We start from the raw sequence: 21593 nt of genomic DNA, 5'->3' as shown, positions 1-21593 counted from the left end.
TTTCTATGTCCGCCGTGTCTTTATCAAAGCATGTGACATTTTGCTTTCAACAAACCGCAGGATATCGAATTGAAAAGTGCGTTTTGCGTCTATGAATCCCATTAGAAGAAGAGAAGAGAAGTTAAGTGTGTTTTTCCTCCATTTCTCAGCATTCATTATGACATTATAAACCCTGGAAGACAGATTTAGGGCCTTTGGACAGGCATCCGGCAGAGTGTTGGCAATAACAGTGAGAGATGAAGAGAAAGTATTTTTGGGTGGGAGTGGTTGGGTTGCAGGTGCATAAATCTCTGTCTATTTGTTAACTGTCCTTGGAAGCCGTTCGATGACAGCATTGTTGGATCAGCTTCATTCCGCTGGTTGGGAAGTAGGTACAGTGTTGGGATGAAAGCAGAGCTACAGTTCATCATGAAAATGTGAACAAACCTGTAGCTTCGCTGGCAAAATTGATGACAAATATTCAGAGTTAATGACCTTAAAAAGCTACCACACAAACAACAACCTGTTTGCTGTTCGCTGTATTTGAGACAGAGGAATAGCTATTACAGAAGAGTCATGAGGGCAATGCAGTAAAAATTATATGCATAAAACAAACATCATATGAGCCCCTGATGAGGTGATGCATATTCCAGGACACTGCTCCCTCTCATCTGGTGGTAGTTCAAATGACATTTGGCTGACTTGTTATACATAGCTCAATATCTTCCAATAGCTTATAATGATTACCGATATTGGAACCAATAAAGCATTTGTGGGCCAGAAATTGTGAAAGAATAAAATTAAATGATGTGCGTAACTTTGCTCTAACATTTTATGCCCCTCCGAGGCTCATTCTGCTCCGCCTGAAAACGGTGAGAATGTCAAAAGAGGTAAAAAAGATGGCACCACAGTGTGTGCTCAGGGTGTAAGTTATGGCTGTAACTTTCTCACTCTGTCAGGCGCTTTAACCGTCTGTCCTGGAGGACACATTAACTTGGTATCCTTAAATAAAGTCCTTTAAATAAAGCTGGGGGAGTTAAATAATGAGAAAGCTGCTCCCACTGTCCTCTCTGCTTTTAAATGAACCTCTGCCTTTCTTATTAATGTCCCCTTATCGCTCATCACAGCCACTGACCTGCTGCTGTAACCCCTTCCCACTCAACCACATGAGAAGCTCCGGCAAGTGGTCGCCGCAGAAGTAATTGAGGGCAATTTTCAAATTAAAATTTAAACCCCTCGTCCATCTTCATGCGGTGGGAGGGAGCGGGGGAGAGGGGTTTTGGGGCTGATGACTTGATCAGGTTTTGTGAGCTGGGCAGGTACTCAGGCTGGGCGAGGTAGGATGATGAACGAGGGGCATTAATCTCTGTGACAGAGAGAGAGGAGTTAGCAGCGGTGATAGCAGCGCTAACGGCTTTAATTAGCATTTAATCAGATGCCTCGGGGCCGATGGAGGGGGAGAGACGAGATCAAACTGCAACGGCCTTCTGTAAGAGGAGGAGGAAAGGAAGACAGTCCCTGTGGTAGACGGCCTGATGCTGCAGGCGGTGTTGAAGAACACATGTCTATGATCTTTTTTTGTACCGCTCTAATGATAGCAAGTGCGATCCACCACAAAGGCCCTGGACCTTTCACAGAGAGAGTCAGAATAGACTACATTCTCAAAAAGTTCATTGTTTTTTTCCTCGACAGCTCGACTCAACAAGCACTGAAATTTGACCCTTCTGTGAAAAAAAAGAAATCAAGCCCAGGTCATTATGAGCCATTGTTGTGTTTTGTTGTGTTTTGTTTTGAAGTGACACCTACTGGCTGGAGTAATTGTGACAGGAGCAAAAGGAGATATGTGGCGTTCATGCTTGAAGTTGGGTGGACAAATAGGCCAACAACACACAGGTCTATGATGCTGGAGTAGTGTTGAACACGCGCTCTACACCCACGAGGAAGGACCAGTTTATGTTGTCTCCATCATGCAGGACCTTTGGCTAAGTCAGTCACGCTGTTATTATTGTAACCATGAACACAAAGCTTGTCTAAGGTTGTTGAAGTACTTATTTTATTCTAAATCACCATGTTTTAACCAAATCGAGCCTAAATAGTTTTCATGCCTAAATCTTACAAAGCCGTGACAGTAATTATAGTAACAGCAACAAAGGTAGACAGCCAAATAGACAGGGTGTGTATTATTATACCCGTGATATCAAAGGATGCCTGATGCCATGATGGCACCAAACATTCACACGAGGTGTTCAGATTCAAGGACTTGTTGGAAAAGATGATGAAGGAATCGGTGGAAAGCTGGACCGAGGTCCATAAAGTGATTATTGGATTATTAAGCGGGCCGAAGTAATGACGGAAACCGGGTAATCATCATTTTAAAAAAATGTCATTTTTTGGTGGCACAAACGTACGACAAAAACAAAAGATGACAATTATGAAATGAGGCGAAAGAAAGAAGTTAAATACAACTTCATTCTGTATTCCATAACGAATCACTGACTTGAAAGTCGGTTGTGCGACTAATAAACACTAATACACTGAAGCTGAAGTACATGCGTCGTAGAAGCCTGATAACACATTCAGCAGTTCGAACCATTTGCAGATTTTCTGTCAATTTCCGATGTATTCAGCAAATCTGGCAGGTGGGCGTGTTTTGCTCCCATTTGCCGTTGCACTAACCCTAACCCATAAATATGTTACTGCTCTGGTTTACGAGCAGTTCCAGCCTCAACATTAATGCATAACAGTTAAAAATGATGGCGCTGCAAGTTTTTTTAAGAAGCAAAAACTAAAACTTACAGCTTCGTAAGACGAGTTTTAGTGGAAACTAAAAGTTGCTGGGTAAGGCCCTGTCCTGACATTCTCCTTACTTGTTTCTAATAATTCGTCTTGCCTTTGAGGTTTTCCATCCTTTCTCTGTCTTTTCTTGCACCCGTGACTGGACCCGTTGTGATGAGTTGAGGGGTGTTAAACCTGCAAAGCTTTCGAGCTTATGGGGAAATGTGTTTCTTAATTAGAAACCCTAATTCCATTAATAAAGTCATGAAATAACTTCATTCTGAAAAAGAATGTAGAGCTTCCGATCAACTGTAGCTCCAAAGGAAATGGCTGGCTGACAGCAAGAGAAACCATCGAAAATATATAGATATTCAAAATATAGCATGCAAGAAAATAGATATGGGCTTTTTTATTTTCTTTGGATATCAGCAGCTTGTGTTTGGTGCCGCTGACTGCTTCTCTAAACTGGAAGCATGCTGATCAGATCTGAATGCAGGTAACACCAGGAAACTTTTTTCCAGCCGGCAGATTGCGACCCTTAATGTAAAGATAAAATGTAAGATTCATTTTCCTGCCAATACAGTAACTACAGACTGTCTTACACAGCATATTCAAAACTCAGAAAGCACTGTGCCTCTGGTTCGACTTCAAAAATGCTTTCCATAGGTGAAACTATAAAGAGTAAGAGATCTACAGTGCTGCGGGAAAATGTCAACGCCTTGATGCGCTGTGAAGTCGTGGCTCAGCGTGTGTGTGTATGTGTGAAAGAAACAGTGCAAGAGGGCGAGTGAAAGCTCTAGATGGGAATTTTGATGGTGATGGTGAGGAAGACGGCTTTTGGCATGAAAGGGGCCGGTGTGTGATCATGATGTCATTAGGAGTATACAGTGAGACAGACTGGAGGAGGCTGCTGCTCCACACTGCACCCAAGGGACGTCATTACCAACTGGAACTGAGCAGGGACCTGAGCACAGGTCAGACACACAGGAAGTGGTCTTGTGCATGCATGCACACGCGCACACACACACACACACACACACAAATAAGTTACACAACTTGCTTGCACGGACACACACATGCATGCATGAGCGTGACTTTATGCACAATCTCTCGCCAAGCAGGCATCCATCACATAACAAATGGACAGCTCTGTCTAGCCTCTGACAGCAGATGGGCGCTTTTTGTTCCTAAACCTGATGAATTCTTCAATATCTAAGAGGACACCTCTACGGACAAATGTGCCTCATTAATAAACGTGCACACACACGCACACACACACAGGCGTGTGCCGACTGTGAGCTTGTGCTGTGCTAAGTTGCAGCTTGTACGCCGGTGTAGCCGTCTGCGCTTCATTACTGTTCACACGCAGACAGTTGCAGTGTTTTTGTGTCAATGTTTAATGAGGGGCTGGGAGTCTGGGGACCTTACTGCTGTCAGGAGCTACCACCTGTTCCCGTTCACTCCCTAAAGGCCTTAACACACACACACACACGTGCAAGAACACATGCAAACACACAGAGACATGCAAACAAGAAGCACACTTAAAAAACATGTCTACACACACACACACACACCTGACAAACTACATACACTGATTTAGTCGTCCTGTGGCACCACTGTCAGAGTCGGACGCATGTAAACAGGTTATTGTGGTTGGCTGAGCCTGGCAGCCTGACAGAGGCTACAAAGACAACGGGAATATCAATTGATACATTTCATATTCCTCGTCAGCTCGCCTGAGATGACAGCGTGAAAGCAGCTGCCAGCGAGAGTGATCCCTCTCTGCCTTTTTCTGACACCGCTGTTTGATGGAGATCTGAACCATCCCGAATGATCGTCTCTCGCTGGCCAACGCACGCCTTCAGACTCACGGTCCCATAATGACCCGTGACAGACCTTTTCAGACAAAACTGCGATTCTATAAAAAAAAAAAATAAATAAAAAAATAAATAAAATAAAAAATAAAAAAAAAATAACTTGCGTCCTTTGTCAGGGTGCAAAAACAGAAAAGAAAGCAGCTCTGCGAAGACATAAATATACATTTCAAAAAACTAACTTTTATTAAAACAAAAAACAAAAACAAAACAAAAAACAATTATTGACTCATTAACAAGATTATAAAACAGTGATTTAGTTACATAAATAAATTGATATCGGTGTATCAAATCTTAATTTCATAAGCATGTATACATGGGTCATTGTAATAAATAAAATGGGAAAGCAGAAGATTCCTACACACAAAAAAAAAAAAAAAATTAAAATAAAAAAATAGTAAATGAAATAAAACAGCTAGAAAGACTCAGAGGAAATTGTTTCCGAGGAGAACAAGAGACACTGGACAATGTATTTTTTCACCAAACACACGTGAGGAATTGCTTTGTTAAAGCATGAGTTACACAGCCATTCACTTACTAATTAAGGACACTAAAGCTGGGACCAAGGTGGGTTGTCTCTCACCTCTTTAGAACGCGTTTGGTTGTTAGATAGATCTCCTGTTTGGTTACTTTAAAGCGTTAAGACAAGGCAAGAGAAAAGGCTGCTTTTATCTTTAATCAACACAAGATAGAAAAAGATGCACGGATAAAAAGAGAAAGAGAGAAAGAGAGAGAAAAAAAATAAAATCTGATACAAAAAAGAAGGTAAAAAGGCAATTAATGACAGGACAGCTGAACATTGCAGAGGAGACACTGGTAATTCTTCAGTGAATGGATGGGAGAACTGAGGAGACTCTTTTTTTTGTATTTTTTTTTTTTTAAATTTAACCTGTGCATAATTAGCGAGTCTTCACACAACTGTTAAGTTACTTTGACAAAGGTTATGTTACTGCAGGATGAGGCAAACTTCAATCAAGAGATGTCCTTAAATGCATATAAGGCTGGACATGTAATACATGATTTTTTTTTTTTTTTTTCATTTTTAATTTTATAAAAAACCAGATTCATCTCAAATGATCTCCTGTAAAGCATGTTACAGTTTCTCATCATTCCATGATCCCATGGAAAACTAGGCAAGTAAAACAGCTTACATGCACAGTTAAGTATTTCAAAAAAATCCTGTATTGTGTTTTCAAAGTTAGTGTGAAGTAGTCTACCTCCCTTCCCTTCCTATGCTTTAGTCAGCAGGAATGATCAACGTTTTTTTTCTCCGTCATCACCAATTCGACTCAACCTGTGGCTCTGACAGGATCCAGCGTCTCAGGTATGAACACTTGTGGCCTTGTGAGTCCAAAAAAGCCGTCAACAAGACCAGTCTAGTCCTTCTGATATGTTCTGTTTTCAACAAAAGATGAAAAAAAAAAAAAAAAAGAAGACAAAAGAGAGAAAGAGAAGGAGAGCGAAAGAGAGCAAACTACAGCGGCTTCAAGTATTTCACATTACATAGAATACTCTGTATAAATTAGTTAACATATACTTTCAGATCCTCCATATTCAGACATATACTATGGCATATATACAGAGTACAATAAATGCTCGCTCATGTTGTGTCATGTTTTTGTCTTTTTCCTGTAGTCAGTCGTTCATTTGTTCCGCCTTTTTTCCTGTGTAGAGAAATCCCTGAGAACGTTCTGGTTGACAATTACTGAAGGTTCCACACAATGAACTATAACAGTAGAAAGTCTAATTTCTATGATTCACATGCACAGAGGGAAATGACACTGGCCTAGTCTGAAAATACCGTGTAAAGGTAGCTGTAGAAATGATGGGGGGACTGACGTACTGACACATCTGAGCGTGTCAGAGCAAATTTTTCATTTTTTCACCGTTTTGGTTGGGGGTTGGAGGGGGGAGGTGGGGGGGGGCTAGGGTGTAAGTACCAATGCCAGGGCAGTGACGTACAGCAGAGCCGAGCGCAGACACACTCAGTAGGAATCTGACTCTAGATGTCCTCATAACCTTGGTCTCACTAGTGAATCTCTTGTTTAATTAACACTGTCAGCCATCGCAGATGATGAATGTCACGATAGCCAAAAAAAAAATAATAAAAAACAACCCAAAATAAAATAAGCAGTGGGAGCAGGTTCAATACCGTGTCATGAGGTAGTCGTCTCCCCCTGGATACCTCCTTTAACAAGAAAATTCAACTCTGTCCGTAATTTAGCCAAATTTGGGCTGTTAAAAATCAAACCAAATCAAACCATGTCATTATTGTACTGTGTCATTACTGTAGCACCTGCCTAGTGTTTTCTGTGAAGGTACTCGCTATAGAGGAAGGTGATATTTCTACAATAACAGCAACATTAGTTATATAAGAGCATTGTTGTGTGTGTGTGTGTGTGTGTGTGTGATGAAGCTAATGCCTGGGACCCACAAAAAACAAAACAAAACCCAAAAAAAAAACTAACAAAAAAATCCCCCCAAACAAAACAAAACACACACACACACACACAAAAAACAAACTAATGGCTGCTCAAGTGCTGCTGCTGCTGCAGCTACTGCTGTGTCTGGAGAAATGCTGATGGCAGCTTTCTGTCAGTGCTAAACCAAGCTGTGCCGTGCCGAGCTGAGCCGAGCTGAGCTGTGCAGTGCTGCCCGATGCCCCCAGTGAGGGCCGAGACAGAGGGAGGTGCTCTGTGTGGTTTAAAGCCTTAGTTTTCTCTTTGAGGATGACAATTTTTCTTCATGTTTTTTTTTCCTTGACTTGTTTTTACATGAGCGCTTTTGTAGAAGGGCTTCAGCCACTTGACAACATATAACTCAATATACATTGAAAAAGGGAAAAAAAGATGTTTTAAATCATAAAAAAAATAAAAAATAAAAAATAAAAAATAATAGCCATTTCACTTTTCATTTTCCTCTCGCACACATGTAGAGAAATACACACAACATTCACAACGTGACAAATTTCCTCTCTTCTGAAAAATAAAAACACATCTGTACACATAGTAGTAATAATATTATTAATAATAATAATAGTAATAATGTTTATAACAATAACAACAGCAAGAACAATAATACCGCGTGTGGCTCTGTTGATTTTTTTGTCATCTTTTCCTTTCTCTTTTTGCTTCATTCTACAAGTCACATCCCTCTTTTTCACTTGTCTATTTCGTAAGTCCAAAAGAAGTTCAAAAGGCAGACTCAAGTTAATAGAAAAGTACTAAGTAGGGAGGGGAGCTTTTGGGGACCTGGAGACTCACCCTCAGCCAAACCTCTCCCTCACCAGCATCATAAGTTTCTTTTTGCCCTTGTAGATCTGTTTCAGGTTGTCTATAAACTGGGTGAACTGGATGTGTCCGTCGTGAGCCATCATGAAAGTCTCCCGGGCTTTCCCCAGGAACTCGATGAATTCGCTGTAGTGGCGCGGGCTGATGTGTGTGAGCCTCGAGTGCGTGGTGTTGATGTAGGCCCCGATTGTTGCGTCCAGCAGCTGCCTGAGAGGCGCCTTGTCCAGGGACATCAGCTTTCCAGAGTTCCTGCGGCTGTGCAACGCCGACACCATCCCCGGCGTGGTCAGCGTGCACCGCCGCAAAATGTCCGAGAGCACGGTGGCACACTTCACACTCTTGACCACCAGGGGGATGACGGCGGCCAACTCGTTCTTCCCCAATGAATGGCTGAGGGCGCAGGCCCACAGCACATCGTTGATGGCCGGGTGCGTATCCTGGTTGTAACTGAGGTTCAGGTGAGCCATAGCTAAAGTTGCCAACTTATACGCTCTCATCGGGTAGCCACGGTGGTCCATGTAGCGCGCTATGGTGAACAGCTGCGTGTAGCTCATCCCTGTCGCTGCGGCGTCCAGTACAATCTGGTAGGCTGTCTCGAAGGCAATGTGGTCCTTTTCACAGAGTGTAAGAGCAGAGAGGGCGCAGTTCTGGGGGTCCTTCATGGCACATTGCAGGGCGAGGGTGCGGGCAGATGAGGCCAGGTTCTCCTGCTGGTGGCAGTCCAGGTGGAGGCGGACAATAGTGCTGTTGGACATGACTGTTGTAGCCACAATACTGGTGGCCTCTGTGGGAGTGAAGAGGGTGAACCAGCTCTGCATGATGCTGTCCAGTGCGTAAACACCTGAGGGACACGAAGGGGACAGGATGAACAAAAGGTTGGCATCAAAAACAGGACCAGTACATCAAGGATATCCAATTAGACAGGGTGACTTACCCACTTCAGTGGCACATGTGACTAACCAGCGCACCATCTCTCTCCTTCTCCAGTTTAATGTGGACAGAGTTATTCTCATTACCTGAAGAAGGTGGAAAAGGGTGAAATGGGGGGAAATGACAGGTGAGTCGAAGAACAAATACTTTACATTAACTAATACTCAACATTAAGTAAGGCACAACCTTTTTTACATATAGAGAATCTATTTAGATTCATTTGGACATATATAACTTGTAGAGTGGCTTAAATAAAAGACAACAGATCTGTAGCTAAAGGTATAAAAGGTATAGAAAGGTATAAAAACAAAAACAACAGACCCCTTGTAAGGAAAGTTAGCTAAAGTCGTCCTGTAAGTTACCTGGAACCATTTTTTCTATATCCAGACACGCTTACATTTTCAGGGACCTAAAGGATGCACAAAGTTCGATCTTTAATAGTACTGCAGCCATCTCGTGGGAGTGATGAGGTCTAGTGATTGCTCTGCACAGTTGTACAATGGTCATGGAATATGGAGCCATTTTACGAGACAAGTGCACCCTGTTGTCCAAATGTCATTATTATTCCACATTTTTTAAATTAGCTATTGTAAACACCAGAATTAAGTACTTCAGCTCTACACAATTGAAACATTGTGGCATGCATAGTAGATTTCACCCTGAAGAGCTGAGAGGCTTTCCTGCAGCAAAATTATCAAACACTTCACAGCAGAAAAATAAGAATTAATACTGAATGAGAAACCAACTGTTTTTAAATGGAGCATTGCAAAGGAAATGTTCTCTTTAGAAAAAAGTGGTGATTTTGCTGAATCTTCCAAATGGCAAAGCTTCATGTGGAGACATACGGATTCACAACCTTCTAAAAAGGTACTAAAACACACACAGTGCAACCTTCTATTGGCAAACAATGTAAGCATACCTGCAGGCCCAGCTCCAAAGAGACTTTGAGTAGTGTGATGTCAGGCAGGCTGTCCATCAAGGTGGCGATCTTGAACGCGTCCTGTGCCAGTTTGAAGATGTGAGACGAAGAGTGGATGTTTTTCTGGATGGACTCCAGGACCGTCTCCAGCCTGCGACTGTCACCTAGGAGGGATACAGGACATGCTTGTATTTATTTGTGTATGGGTGCGTGTTGCTAATATTATCTGAGCGTCAGCACCTTTTGCTGCTCAAATTACTTGTTTGTAAGAAGTGAAAGCGAATATCTCTTCACCTTTGGCAGCAGTGAGCATGGTGGAGGCCAGCTCACACTGCTGAGACTCTATGTGACTCAGGGTGAACCAGCGTGGGTAGCGGTTGGGCACCACAGACACAATGTGGTGGGGTCGCGACAGGTCACCGGATGAGGCTGTCGACTCCAACACCGGCAACCTGACGGAGAGACAGACCCAGATGATTAGATCCACGTAATGCTACTAAACTCAGCACACAACATTAAAAAGACTGGTAGCTTTAGCTCCAAAACTATTTATTTGTTTTAAATTCACAATAACTACACTCAGAAAAACATATGACAGTGAAATATTTTGTCAGACAGTCAGCAGCAGACAGACAGAAATACTGTACAGACAGAAAAAGTCTTCATTATGACGGTCTGAACGGGACTTCAAAATGAAAATGACTTCAGTGATCACAGGGGGATTACAGTTAGCCGATCCCTGCAATTCACTTCCAACCTAGTATTTAATCACCTAGAAACCAAGGTATAATTAGTATTTTCTTCCCTCTAATTGGTCATAATGAACTCAGAGCTGTGCAACACCTGCTAGAGGATGAAGGAACTTCACTAGTTTCTCTTTCTCTCTCATTATAATAATACTGACAGGGCCAAGTCTTCACCAGCACCACGAGCACAAGCACCATTACCACTGTGGCCAGCTCATCTCCTATTCTGCTTCACTCCTCTTCCCTCCTCTACCACCTCACTTTCAAAGGTCTTCTTCCCTTCAGAAGACAACCTGGCCTTCTCTCAGCCAATCACAAAGCTAATTGAGTCCACGGGGAAATTAGGGAATTCACCTTCCAGCCCCGTAAGGCTGGACACACATCAAACAAATACCGACACACATGAATGAAGAAAGCCAGTACATACACACACACACACACACACACACACACACACACACACACACACACACACACACACACACACACACACACACACACACACACACACGCTTGCACACAGGCACCGACAGACACACACACCTGCCCTTTTTAAAACACATCAAAGCAACCCCGTAAAAGCAATGTGATGCTAAATGCCAGTTTCAATTTCAGAGCAGAGCATGTGCGATAGTGTAGCCACCTGAATGAAGACATGCACAAAAAACTGCTTTCTTTCCTCTGTTTTGCCCAAGAGGTCACAATCGGTGTTCATCTCCAGGAGAGAAGAAGAAGGTGACAAAAAACCCAGTCGAGGTGCATGCACATTTAGCATAAAAACAGAGATATTTGGATGCCCTGGCAACAGCCGTGTTCTCTCTGCACACATCTGAAGAGCTGCTAAAAGCTTCCACCACTCCGGGGTCTTCTGGAAGATTCCTGGGGTGTAGCAAAGCAAAAAAAAAAAAGGGCCCTGGGTAAAGATGGAGGCCTCATCAACATTCCTGACTTTGTTTGGTTTTCACCAGACAGCCAGAGGCCTCCATTGGATGGCAGCTTGAGAGGCCTGGTCTGCTGAAAAATAACCTCCTCAAATTGTTGGGTGGAAAATCCATACTGGGCTATTGTTCCATAAGAAACAAAAAACAAACAAAAAAAATATCTCATGGACTGCTCTGAGGCATTCAATGCTACCACAAAGTACAGCGAATGTCATGGCATCCTCATTGAGCACCTTGTAAACTACTGCAAAATGGTGTGCACCGACAATAAACACCATCATCTTCTCCGCCCTATAACACCATGAACTAACACCCAACTCTAAATTCAATGTCAAGTGTGCTTACGACAAATTAAAGTCATATTTCTTTACGGCATCACCATGGCTGGATATAAATGTGCATCAACAATGATAAATAAAATAGCAGAATGAGCTGGAAGAGGCAATCAATCCCTGTGTGAGGCAGTGAGGAGAAGGAGCGGCTCAGGTGTCAAACGGGTCCTGCGGTGATGTAGCACCCTGTCATATTTGAAAGGGACTGGGAGTCTGTATGGGACTGTGTGGTGAAGACACACAGACGAGGAATAAACGGCTGGAGTTTTAGTAAATTAAAGGACCATTGATGAAATCGTGAGATAAACAACTCAAGTTCATTGTGACGCACTTAAATACCTCTATAGGAAGTACAAAATGTTTAATGCTTTAAGCCAAAGACAAAATGAGTCAGACAGTGATAAGAAGCAGTACCTGCCAGTTTTTGCCTAAATCCTGGGCCTTTCGGGTTTCTGGTCAGCATCACCATGACTACTGACCTCTCCAGCTCATGCTCCTTCCCCCCTCTGACTGTAAACACCCTTCACTTTCTTAATCCATCAAGCAGACATCTATCAGCTAAGCAACACATCCGCTGGACGATCTCCACTCTATACACAAACGTTCAGAGGTGGAAAACTCTTCCTGACAGGAGGGATCAAGTCAGACGTGACCTAAAAGGGTAACCCTGCATTTTGCTCCGCAGCTTTTAAGTGTCTCCAATGCTTAAAAGGATATCACCTCTGGGCGGCGTGTTGTTTTCCATACAGCATCTAACTCATCGCAGTGTCATCATTGGAAAATCTCTACATTCACTGTTAAAATCAGACTGCAGGGTTTGTATTGAGGGTTAGGGTTAGTTATCTGAACACTAGGCACATTTATTCAAGAACAATTTTCCTTTCTATGCCACAACACCTTTACATAGAATACAACTTCTGTATATTTCAGAAGGAAGAATTTCTGTTTTTAGTCCACTACATTTATTTGACAGCCAGAGATACCTGTAACTTTTCAGATTATGGTTCTACATAAAATCATATGATCAGTTTTGGAAATATGAAGCCTAAAAGTCTTCACACAGCCAGTGCAACAACAAAACAATACTGTTTACATGCTATACATTAATAATAACTACCCAGGAATCACTCTAAAGGGCTGTTAGGAGTACTCTTGATACACTTTGTTGCCAGTACATCTGTTCTTTTACTTCACTAAATATGATCCGTGTAGCGGAACTTATCCACAATAATTTGAATATTTCCCCAACCACAGCAACTATGAATTCCCAGCACCCTTCATTTAGAATGTCTATATTTTTCATATAAACATAAAATTATGAATGCATTTTTTTTCCCCATCTACTGTTTGGCCTAATTTAAAGACAAAAACCATGTCGGGTACCTGACAGCGCCAATGGCATATCACTGACTCAGACTCAGACTCAGACTCTAGTCAAGATATTCATGCAGTATGCGGTATATACAAAGATTCTGGATTATGCAGCGGATCAAAAGGTTGTGGATTACAGTGAGGATCTAGATTCATTAGCATTGGAGGACTTGAGGATCTCGTATGGAAATCTCATACGATAACAGGCGGCTGGGATTTGTCTCTTTGGCTTCAAAAGAGCTGAGATAAGGACAGTCTCTTGAGAGGCAGCGAGCTGCTTCTTCTCTAGCTATAGTCAAATTCTGGGCAGCCCGTGAACCAGTAGGCAGCTCCTCTGTTTTTGTGTTGGCTGCTCACGCCAAGCCATCGCACGGCATATGCTGCTCTCACACACTTTAATTAACCTCATCCATGGCACATAAAAACACACATACACACACTTTAAAATACTCTATTGGATACGCGTCTGTGTATGGTGGCAGTCTGACTTCCTCTCGTAAGAAAAAGAAAAAAGAAAAAAAAAAGGCCACTTTAAGAGCAACTGCGAAAGAAGACAAATAGAGAGAGCAAGTGGAAAGTGAAAAAGTGTGTGTGTGTAAATGAGAGCGAAAGAGAAAGAAAGAGCTAGACTTTCTCTCTCCCCTTGTATCAATAATAGTGTTATAATGGGTTCATTAAAATAGCCCTGGTTCCTTTACCTCCTCCTCTATATTTAACTGTCCGCCGTCCCGTGGGAGCAGGGAGGTATATGCTATCATATTACACTACGCTACATTACACACATTCATTATGTGCTGAGTAGACACCCCTGGCTCCCAGGAGCACCCATAAGTGGCCGTATTATTCTAAATCGCCAGTTTCATGCCACAGGAGGGAGGATGAGGGGAGGAAATGGGGAAGGTGAAGGGAAGTGGCAAGGGATGGTGGGAAGAGGCTGACTCAGGGAAAAACACATTTGGGACGTGGATTTAGAAGCAAGAAAGGGACATATGGCGGCTGGATGTGCAACCTTGAAACCTCGTGACCTCGATCAGAAAGCCAACCATGTTGTTTTGGTTTTGAAGGCATGTTATTTCAGCTCTTCACTGCTCCTAACCGACTAACCGATTGTTGTTGTTTTGTCCTTTTTGTTCAGTTGTGTCCATCCCCAAATCATTTCCCAGTCTGACCTAACTTTGTAGGAACACAACAAACATTTCCCCGGCACTGCCCTCTCCCTGCTGGCCCTGCTTGTGTATGCTTGTGCGTGTGTGTGTGTGTGTGTGTGTGTGTGTGTCTCTGCCTCCTCCTCATTACAGCCACACTAATTACACTCTCATTAATGTAATTAATATTCACTGATCCAGCTCCCACTAGTCACAACATCAAAACAGCCATGCAGACTGATTAACACACATACACATGTACACATTGTCCACAGATGAATACACACAGGAGTTTGAAATAGACAGATCAGCCACAGTGACTGACTTTAAAGCTCAAGAAGAACATACAGAGGTCACTGTATTATCTTTCAGTGGTTGAGTCACTTAGTTTTGGAGGAGTTGTGACAATATCACATTTTTTACAGGTTTGAGATTTGGAATCTGAACAAAATGTGATTCTCAACTTTAAGGAGAGTGGTGGTCTGTTTTATAGGTAAATTATCCAAAATCTGGGAGGAATTTATCCAAATGTCAGCAATCACTTCTACAACTGAAACACAATGAAAGCAAAACACAAGCACAGACGTACCTCATGGCTCTCAGTGCAATTTTGTACGCCAGTTCAGCGTCGTGAGGTAGGAGAGAGGTGAAGAGATAGCGGGCAAAGGTGTGCATGGGAACACTCTCTCTGTGGACGATCTCTCCAAGGCCCGAGTACGGACCGGCTGTATGAAGGAACACAAAGAACAAATATACAGGCACATAAAAAAGGGAGCAGTTTTTAGTCACTGGAACAAAGACATGTTTCATGAAGTCAGTAAATTTTATGGTACATATAATATAAATAGGCAATTAACTACAAGTATATTTTAATTTTAGTTGTTTTCTAAATTGTGGTTTTTCTATTGTATATGGAGGAGTCACTTATCTGGTCTATTCCTTCCAGCCAGGAAGAGGCAAAGCCACTCAGCATTAAAACAAACTGTGACGTCAAAAACCATATGGTCGTGTGTGCAGACTTGGCCTTGTGCTCGCTCCCTTCCCTCCCCCTCCTCTTCCTGCACTTCCCCTCATCTCTGGTGGGTTATTTTAAACCCCAACAGGCTCCTAAGCCGCAGACCACATCACACAGTGGCGCGGCTGCAGCCTCCAGGGGCCCAATGAGGCCTCGGAGCCTGGTGTTCTATTAGTAACGGAGCCAGAGGTGGGTGGTCGTGCCGGGGCTGGGGCAGAGCTGGGGTTTGGGTGGAGACTGGAGAGCAGAGAAGACTGCCTGGGCCGGGCCCACCAGGATGTACCACCTCCATCCCATCCTCCTCCTTTTCCTCTCCTTTTTCCATAACCTAGCCCCATTCTGCTCCAGCTCCAGTGCTGTAAATGTACACACTGTTCTGTGCGCATGCATGTGTGTGCTGACACAATACCCCTGGTGTTACTGTGTAAAGAGCTCATTTTGGACTGGCCCAGGGCAGCTGAGACTCTGTTTGCACCACAAAATGAAAGGATAATAAATAGTGAGACAGAGTCTGATGTGTTTTTTTCCAATGTGAGGAGATGTGTCCATGTATATATGTGCAGAACGGGAGGTGCAGTGAATTAAAGGGTGAAATATAATCTATTAGCTCCCTCACCCTCCAGCAGAAAGACAGCCTGTTTACGGAAGATTTTGACCAGGGAGTCGTCCAGTTCCACTTCTTGCAGCTTGGCCAATATCTGCTCTTCATTGCGACACACCTTCTCTTGAGCGTACAGCCCGTCAGGCATTACCCGCTGCTGGCCTAAGCCAATGAGAGCCGTCTCGACTGCGAGCGCCACATATGATTCGCCGTCACCCAGCAATCGCTGCACAGGCATTCGCTGGAGGTCTGCCCGACTTACAACACTGGAGCAGTCTGCGGAGAGGAAAGCAAAGAGAGAGAGAGAGAGGAAAAAAAAAAAAAACAGGTAGATGAAGAGAAAGAGTTGGAATAAAGGGAGTGAGTTTTCATAAAATGGCCAACTGTCTCCTATGGAGAACGACTGTGTCAGGCACAAAGTAGAGGTTTGAACCTAACAACGATCCAAAATAAAGATCAATGCCTTAGGAGCATTCATCTGTTCACTTCTCTGCCTCAGAGGAGAAGGCTATTTCTGTGAGCAGAGGAGGCAATGAGGGATGGCGCTATCGTGGAGTGTAGGAGAGCAGAATTCAGATAACACAGGAAGAGGCATAAGATTTAAAAAAAAAAAAAAAAAGACAGACCAACAGTGAAAATGCATTTAGGCCATGCTTTCTAACATCTGGATTCTAATGCAAGTCAAAACATATGGCCAACATGACAGATGTGTCGTATTATCCCACTACATTGACTAAAAGTTACTGTAGGGTCAACAAGGCAAGGATGTGAGTCATCCAGCACACACATGCAACATACTGAAACACTAAAAATCAGCGTGGAAATATACAAACATGCATGCACTGCGTCTTTCATGATTATAGCTGTTTATAGTGCATTATCCTATATTTAAAGTATTGTTTTGTATATGATAATTATGTCACCCATGCATATGTGTTATTATACAGAAAATGCCATACACATCATATACAAATCATATAGCATATGTATATGGGGATAACAAAGCACAAACAAAACATACATTATGATCTTTTTGGACTTGTTTCATATACTGTAATACAGCTCTGGTTCTCTGGTTCTAAGTGTAAATGTGCTGTATCAAGCGTATTAACAATGAAGCATTACCTGAGAGGTCTAAGCAGGTGTTGGAGCCCTCCTCTCCTGCTCGTCCCGACTCTGTCAAGGTACTGAACAGGGTACCGATAGGATCCAAGGGGTGTCCCACCCAGCCCTCCATGTTGGTTATGGAGGTATGTCCTTTATGGAGCAACTCTAAGACAAGACAGGGGAGTTGAATAAATAAAGTTTTTTTAAACTGAATACAAAATTACTGATTGATTAAGAACAAAAAAAAAAAAAAAAAAAAGGTTTTTCTGTTTGCTACCAGCATCTTTCTTCTTGTCTTTTCTGTTCATGTCCTCAATATTTTCTGTGTTATTACACTGTCATAGTAAGGGTTAGGTGCATGCCGGTGCTTGTGTACATAATCGGTGAATTTGTGGAACGATACAGTTGAACTAACTAACAAAATCTGAACATTAAAAAATTAGCTTCACCTTTTTTGTGCCGGCGGAAGTGCTCTAGTTGCCTCTGCTGTTGCCGTCGTAACGTGTTCACCACGGCGATGGCCAGTCTGAGGGCTTCTCTTGGGTAACCATGTGAACGCAGAGCATCCACCCTGGCACAGGCTGTTGGGACATGTTCTGGAAAAGCAAGTTTAATAGTTTAAGCCCGAATATAAGTCTCTAAATGGCTACTGTACCTTCTCGAGTCGTCTTGCTGAGCACATTTTGACACATGTACTTATATACTGAAAAATTTATAAATGTAGACTCACCATGCCACAAAGGCCAGCCACGTGAGTCAAAGAGGGAGCCCTCCTGGTTGTCATGGTAACAGTAGTTGGCATAGAGGTCACTGGCGATGATGTGCTGGAGGTGTCGGTCCTGCCAGTGCAGGTCACAGGCCTCAATGGCCCGTGTGAACACAGTCCTGTGGGGGCGCATCTCTGCAAAAAAAGGAGGAGGAGGACAATTTAATGCCTGATCATGTGGTTAATAATGGCGGGTAGGACAAGCACATTTGACATCTCGTTTAACAAGTTCTAACGTTATTTTAATTTCTGAGCATGAGTATCAATTATCTTATATAAACACAACCATCACCTGGAGGACTGTCAGTCTGAACTGGCCTGCACATCACAGAAGATCTGCCGCAATGTTATAGAGTGAGTGTGAACATTTGGAAAAACTGGATGAAACTGATGAGCCACATGATAAACTACTTTAAAACAAAACCAAAACAAAACAAAACAAAAAAAAACATGCAGAATGAGTCTTCTGCTGAATGGGACAAATAGTAATGATGCTGCACGTAGCACCTCTGACCTTCGCAACTGGGAGATGTGTTATTGCAAAGTCATTATTGACAGACATACAAAACTAGTCAATCTCTGACCTTGGTTGCCATGGGCACCCTGAGGCAGTGAGTGGGTGAGGTTGGGCAGCTCGTTGCCGTGGTTACCATCCTCCCAGGGGCAGACGTCCACGCTGTTCCATCTGCGCAGCTGGCGCAGCCATGATGACTTCTGCTCTGGTTTACAGTGTGGGTTCAGTACAATGCACATCCACAGGGCCCCTGGACACACACACACACACACACACATCAGCAGGTATGCACTTCACTTACCTGCACTACTACCTTATGTGCAATAATGATGTAAGCACTGAGTCATGCAATGCAGGAAGGTGTGTTGTTTAAGATTTAAAATCTAGTTATCATGCAAGATTGAAAGCTCAAAGCAGTTTTCAAAGATCATAATATTGGTTCTATTTCTTATAGGGCACATTTTCTAAGCTGCCGCCATCTTGCACTGGAAAACAAAACTCTGAGAAAACAGAGAACTTAACTAGTCCCGAGGCAATGCTGACTGCACACATATCATTTTGGAGTAAATTGGAACAAACAGAATATGAAAAGTGGCTACGTCTCCAAGGAGGCAAGCACATTCAGGGATTTTACTCTCAAGACTGCTATGTACACTCACAGTGTGCGTGTGTGTGTGTTGTACGTATGCATGTGTGTAAAAGCAGAGAGAGTTTGAGAGGAAGGACGAAGACAAGGACAGACACAGTACATGAAGAGAGAGGGAAAAAAAAGACACAAAAGGTGCAGAACAGAAAGAGATCAGAAAAAAAAGGAAGTAGAAAATGAAATGGGAGCGGAGATGATTTGGACGAGGAGACATGGGTGAGGACAAGTGAAAGAGGCATGGCTTTGTGTCTGGAGGAGAGGAGTAGCTGCGGCTCAAAGAGGAGATAGACAAAAGAGGGGGAGAGAGAGAGTGAGGGAGAGAGCGGCGCCGAGAGGCAGCATTCACAACACATCAGGGGGAGTGATAAGGACTTGGGAAGAAGGTTTTGAAGTGTGGACTTCAAAGAGACCGTGCACACACACTTCCAAAAATACGTGGGATTGAAACAGATGAGATCACTGCGCTGTCCTCACAAAGTGCAGAACAAGACCAAAGGGAGAAAACGAACATCATCATCATCAACAACAGCAGCAACCAAGACATTAGAGGAAAACAACAAACACGGGAGACAACATGACTGCTGTCCCAGTGACGGGTTTGCAGCTGGTGAGGATATATTTTGCTGTAGGTACAGTATGTATGTCAATGGAACTACACACTGTATCAAGCCAACCGGCTGCAATAGCAAGCAACAGTCTGTCACATCAACCATGTACATAACATGATGTGTTGGAAAAACATTACAGAGATCATAATATTGGTAGTTTTGATGGGGCCTGATGTGCTGTATTAGAAGGCTTGCAATTCACTAGTTTATTTGTTTATTTATCAGGATCTCCATTAACCGTGCCCTAAAGCACCACTCATCTAACTGGGGTCCACATGAAAACAATACATTTAAAAAAACAAGACAAAAACAGAACATAAATGGCAAAAAGTTTTAGCTCCTGCTATATTATAATAAACCAATATTAAGTATTAGTTTGTTTTCAGAGCCAATTCTATCTAACTCCCTCTTCAAAATGCCATTTAAATCAGCAGGTGTTGTTGCTGATGCATAAACCGCATTGTCATCTGCATACATCATTAATTTAGCATCTTTTAGTAACAGAGTTAAATCATTTGTAAGAATGGAGTACATAAGTGGACCAAGGCAACTTCCCTGAGGAATTCCACACTCTTTAGATGTCCTCTCTGAGCAATCTCCATTAAAGAAGAGTCTGTGATCTATGCATCAGCTAACTTTCCATTCAGATCATTGGAGATGGTCTAAATCCATAACACTGCAGCTTTTCAAGAAGGCGCTCAGGGTCAATTACATCAAATGCTGCTGTAAAAGCTAATGGGACTGCAACACAGATCATTTTCCAATCTAAATCTTTGGACCAGTCATCTGCCATTGAACTAGAGCTCTGCATGTAGAATTTCCCATTGTATAGGCATGCTGAAAATTTCCTATCACATTATTTGCTGAGAAGTATTCATGTATTTGATTGAAAATTGCCCTCTCAAAAATCTTACTTATAGCTGATAGCAAACTTGAGGGGCAACTGTTACGGCCACTAAATGATGTTTTCTTAACTTTGGCAGTATGACTTTAGCCTCTTCCCAAGCTTGTGGAAAGATCGATTGTTTCAGGCTCATTATGTTCATTATGGGATAGATAGATAGATAGATGATGTGCAGTGTAATTAAGAGCTGTCATCTACAGTTTATCATCTATATTATCAATTCCTGGTTGTTTGCCATTACTTGCTAACTTAATTAGTTTTTCAACAGTTTCTGTTTTTGATTCACAGTACTCAAAAATGGCATGGTTTATTTCTCATATTGTTTATTATGTTGAAAATGGATAAACTATTCTCCGTCCCATGTGATGTTACCTTCTGTGATTTATGTACCTTCTACCTTCTAAAATAATCATTCAGATAAGTACCTTTATCAATTCAATAGGTGGGATGTGAAGAGGAGTTACCCATCATTCCTTGTTCTGCTTACCTATAGAGCATAATATTGTTTCTTTTTCTCAAACTTTGCGATGTATTTCATTAGTTTACAGTACTTCTGTCTGTCAATCATACTGCTACTTTTATGTTCCACACTAAGACACCCTCGCTGAGCTGCCAAACCTACATTCACAGTTAAAGGAAGAAACCGGACTGTCGACAATGAGAGTGTGCGTCACAGTGTGTGATGCTTTGGAAACAGACAATAACTAATCAAAACAGGGGGAAAAAGTGCGTATGCGCCTGCATGTAGATGTCTTGAGTTCGATCACCCACTTTGTTAGATCTGTCTATGTCTTTGCACATTTGTAGGACAATCGGTGTGTCTTGAGTGTGTGTATGTGTGCATGTGTGCGTGTGTCTTCGTTTTTCGCCTTACCCAGCTCATCCCAGAGCTGTCTGTACTTGTCGGTCATGGTGGTGCCCTGCTGTCTCCATAGTGCCAGCCGAGGGTCAGCCATGAACTGTTCTGTGATCAGTGTTAACATCCTCGCTCCATTGGAGTCACGCATCTTCAGCATCTCCCTCACCTACAGGAGGAGAGAGGAAGAGACGGGGAGTTACGTACAGGCCCGCACACAACTGTAGTTTCCACAAACATGCACACGGTAATACGAAGACACACTAAGAAATGG

At 42.7% G+C, this 21593-nt stretch overlaps 1 protein-coding gene across 3 annotated transcripts in view; it reads right to left on the bottom strand.

Annotated features, from left to right (window-relative positions):
• Nucleotides 1–7074: 7074 nt before the first annotated feature.
• The window catches only part of LOC115049334 (zinc finger SWIM domain-containing protein 6), a 44067-nt gene continuing 29548 nt past the window's right edge, over nucleotides 7075–21593 (bottom strand). The window contains exons 4-14 of one of the 3 annotated variants that reach the window (XM_029511441.1): nucleotides 21338–21488; nucleotides 18376–18555; nucleotides 17756–17926; nucleotides 17475–17621; nucleotides 17031–17190; nucleotides 15934–16175; nucleotides 14892–15027; nucleotides 10062–10219; nucleotides 9768–9931; nucleotides 8853–8934; nucleotides 7075–8759 (exon numbers count right to left, since the gene is read on the bottom strand). In XM_029511441.1, coding sequence (XP_029367301.1) covers nucleotides 7894–8759; nucleotides 8853–8934; nucleotides 9768–9931; nucleotides 10062–10219; nucleotides 14892–15027; nucleotides 15934–16175; nucleotides 17031–17190; nucleotides 17475–17621; nucleotides 17756–17926; nucleotides 18376–18555; nucleotides 21338–21488 — 2457 coding nt within the window. In that variant the 3' untranslated portion in view covers nucleotides 7075–7893. Of the gene's footprint in view, nucleotides 8760–8852; nucleotides 8935–9767; nucleotides 9932–10061; nucleotides 10220–14891; nucleotides 15028–15933; nucleotides 16195–17030; nucleotides 17191–17474; nucleotides 17622–17755; nucleotides 17927–18375; nucleotides 18556–21337; nucleotides 21489–21593 lie in introns of all 3 variants that reach the window. The other 2 variants (XM_029511440.1, XM_029511442.1) reach the window with 2 other exon arrangements.

Source organism: Echeneis naucrates, chromosome 9 (assembly GCF_900963305.1).
Source record: "Echeneis naucrates chromosome 9, fEcheNa1.1, whole genome shotgun sequence".
NCBI lineage: Eukaryota > Metazoa > Chordata > Actinopteri > Carangiformes > Echeneidae > Echeneis > Echeneis naucrates.
The sequence above is the reverse complement of the archived record's forward strand: the minus strand, read 5'-3'. Positions and strand labels throughout refer to the sequence as shown.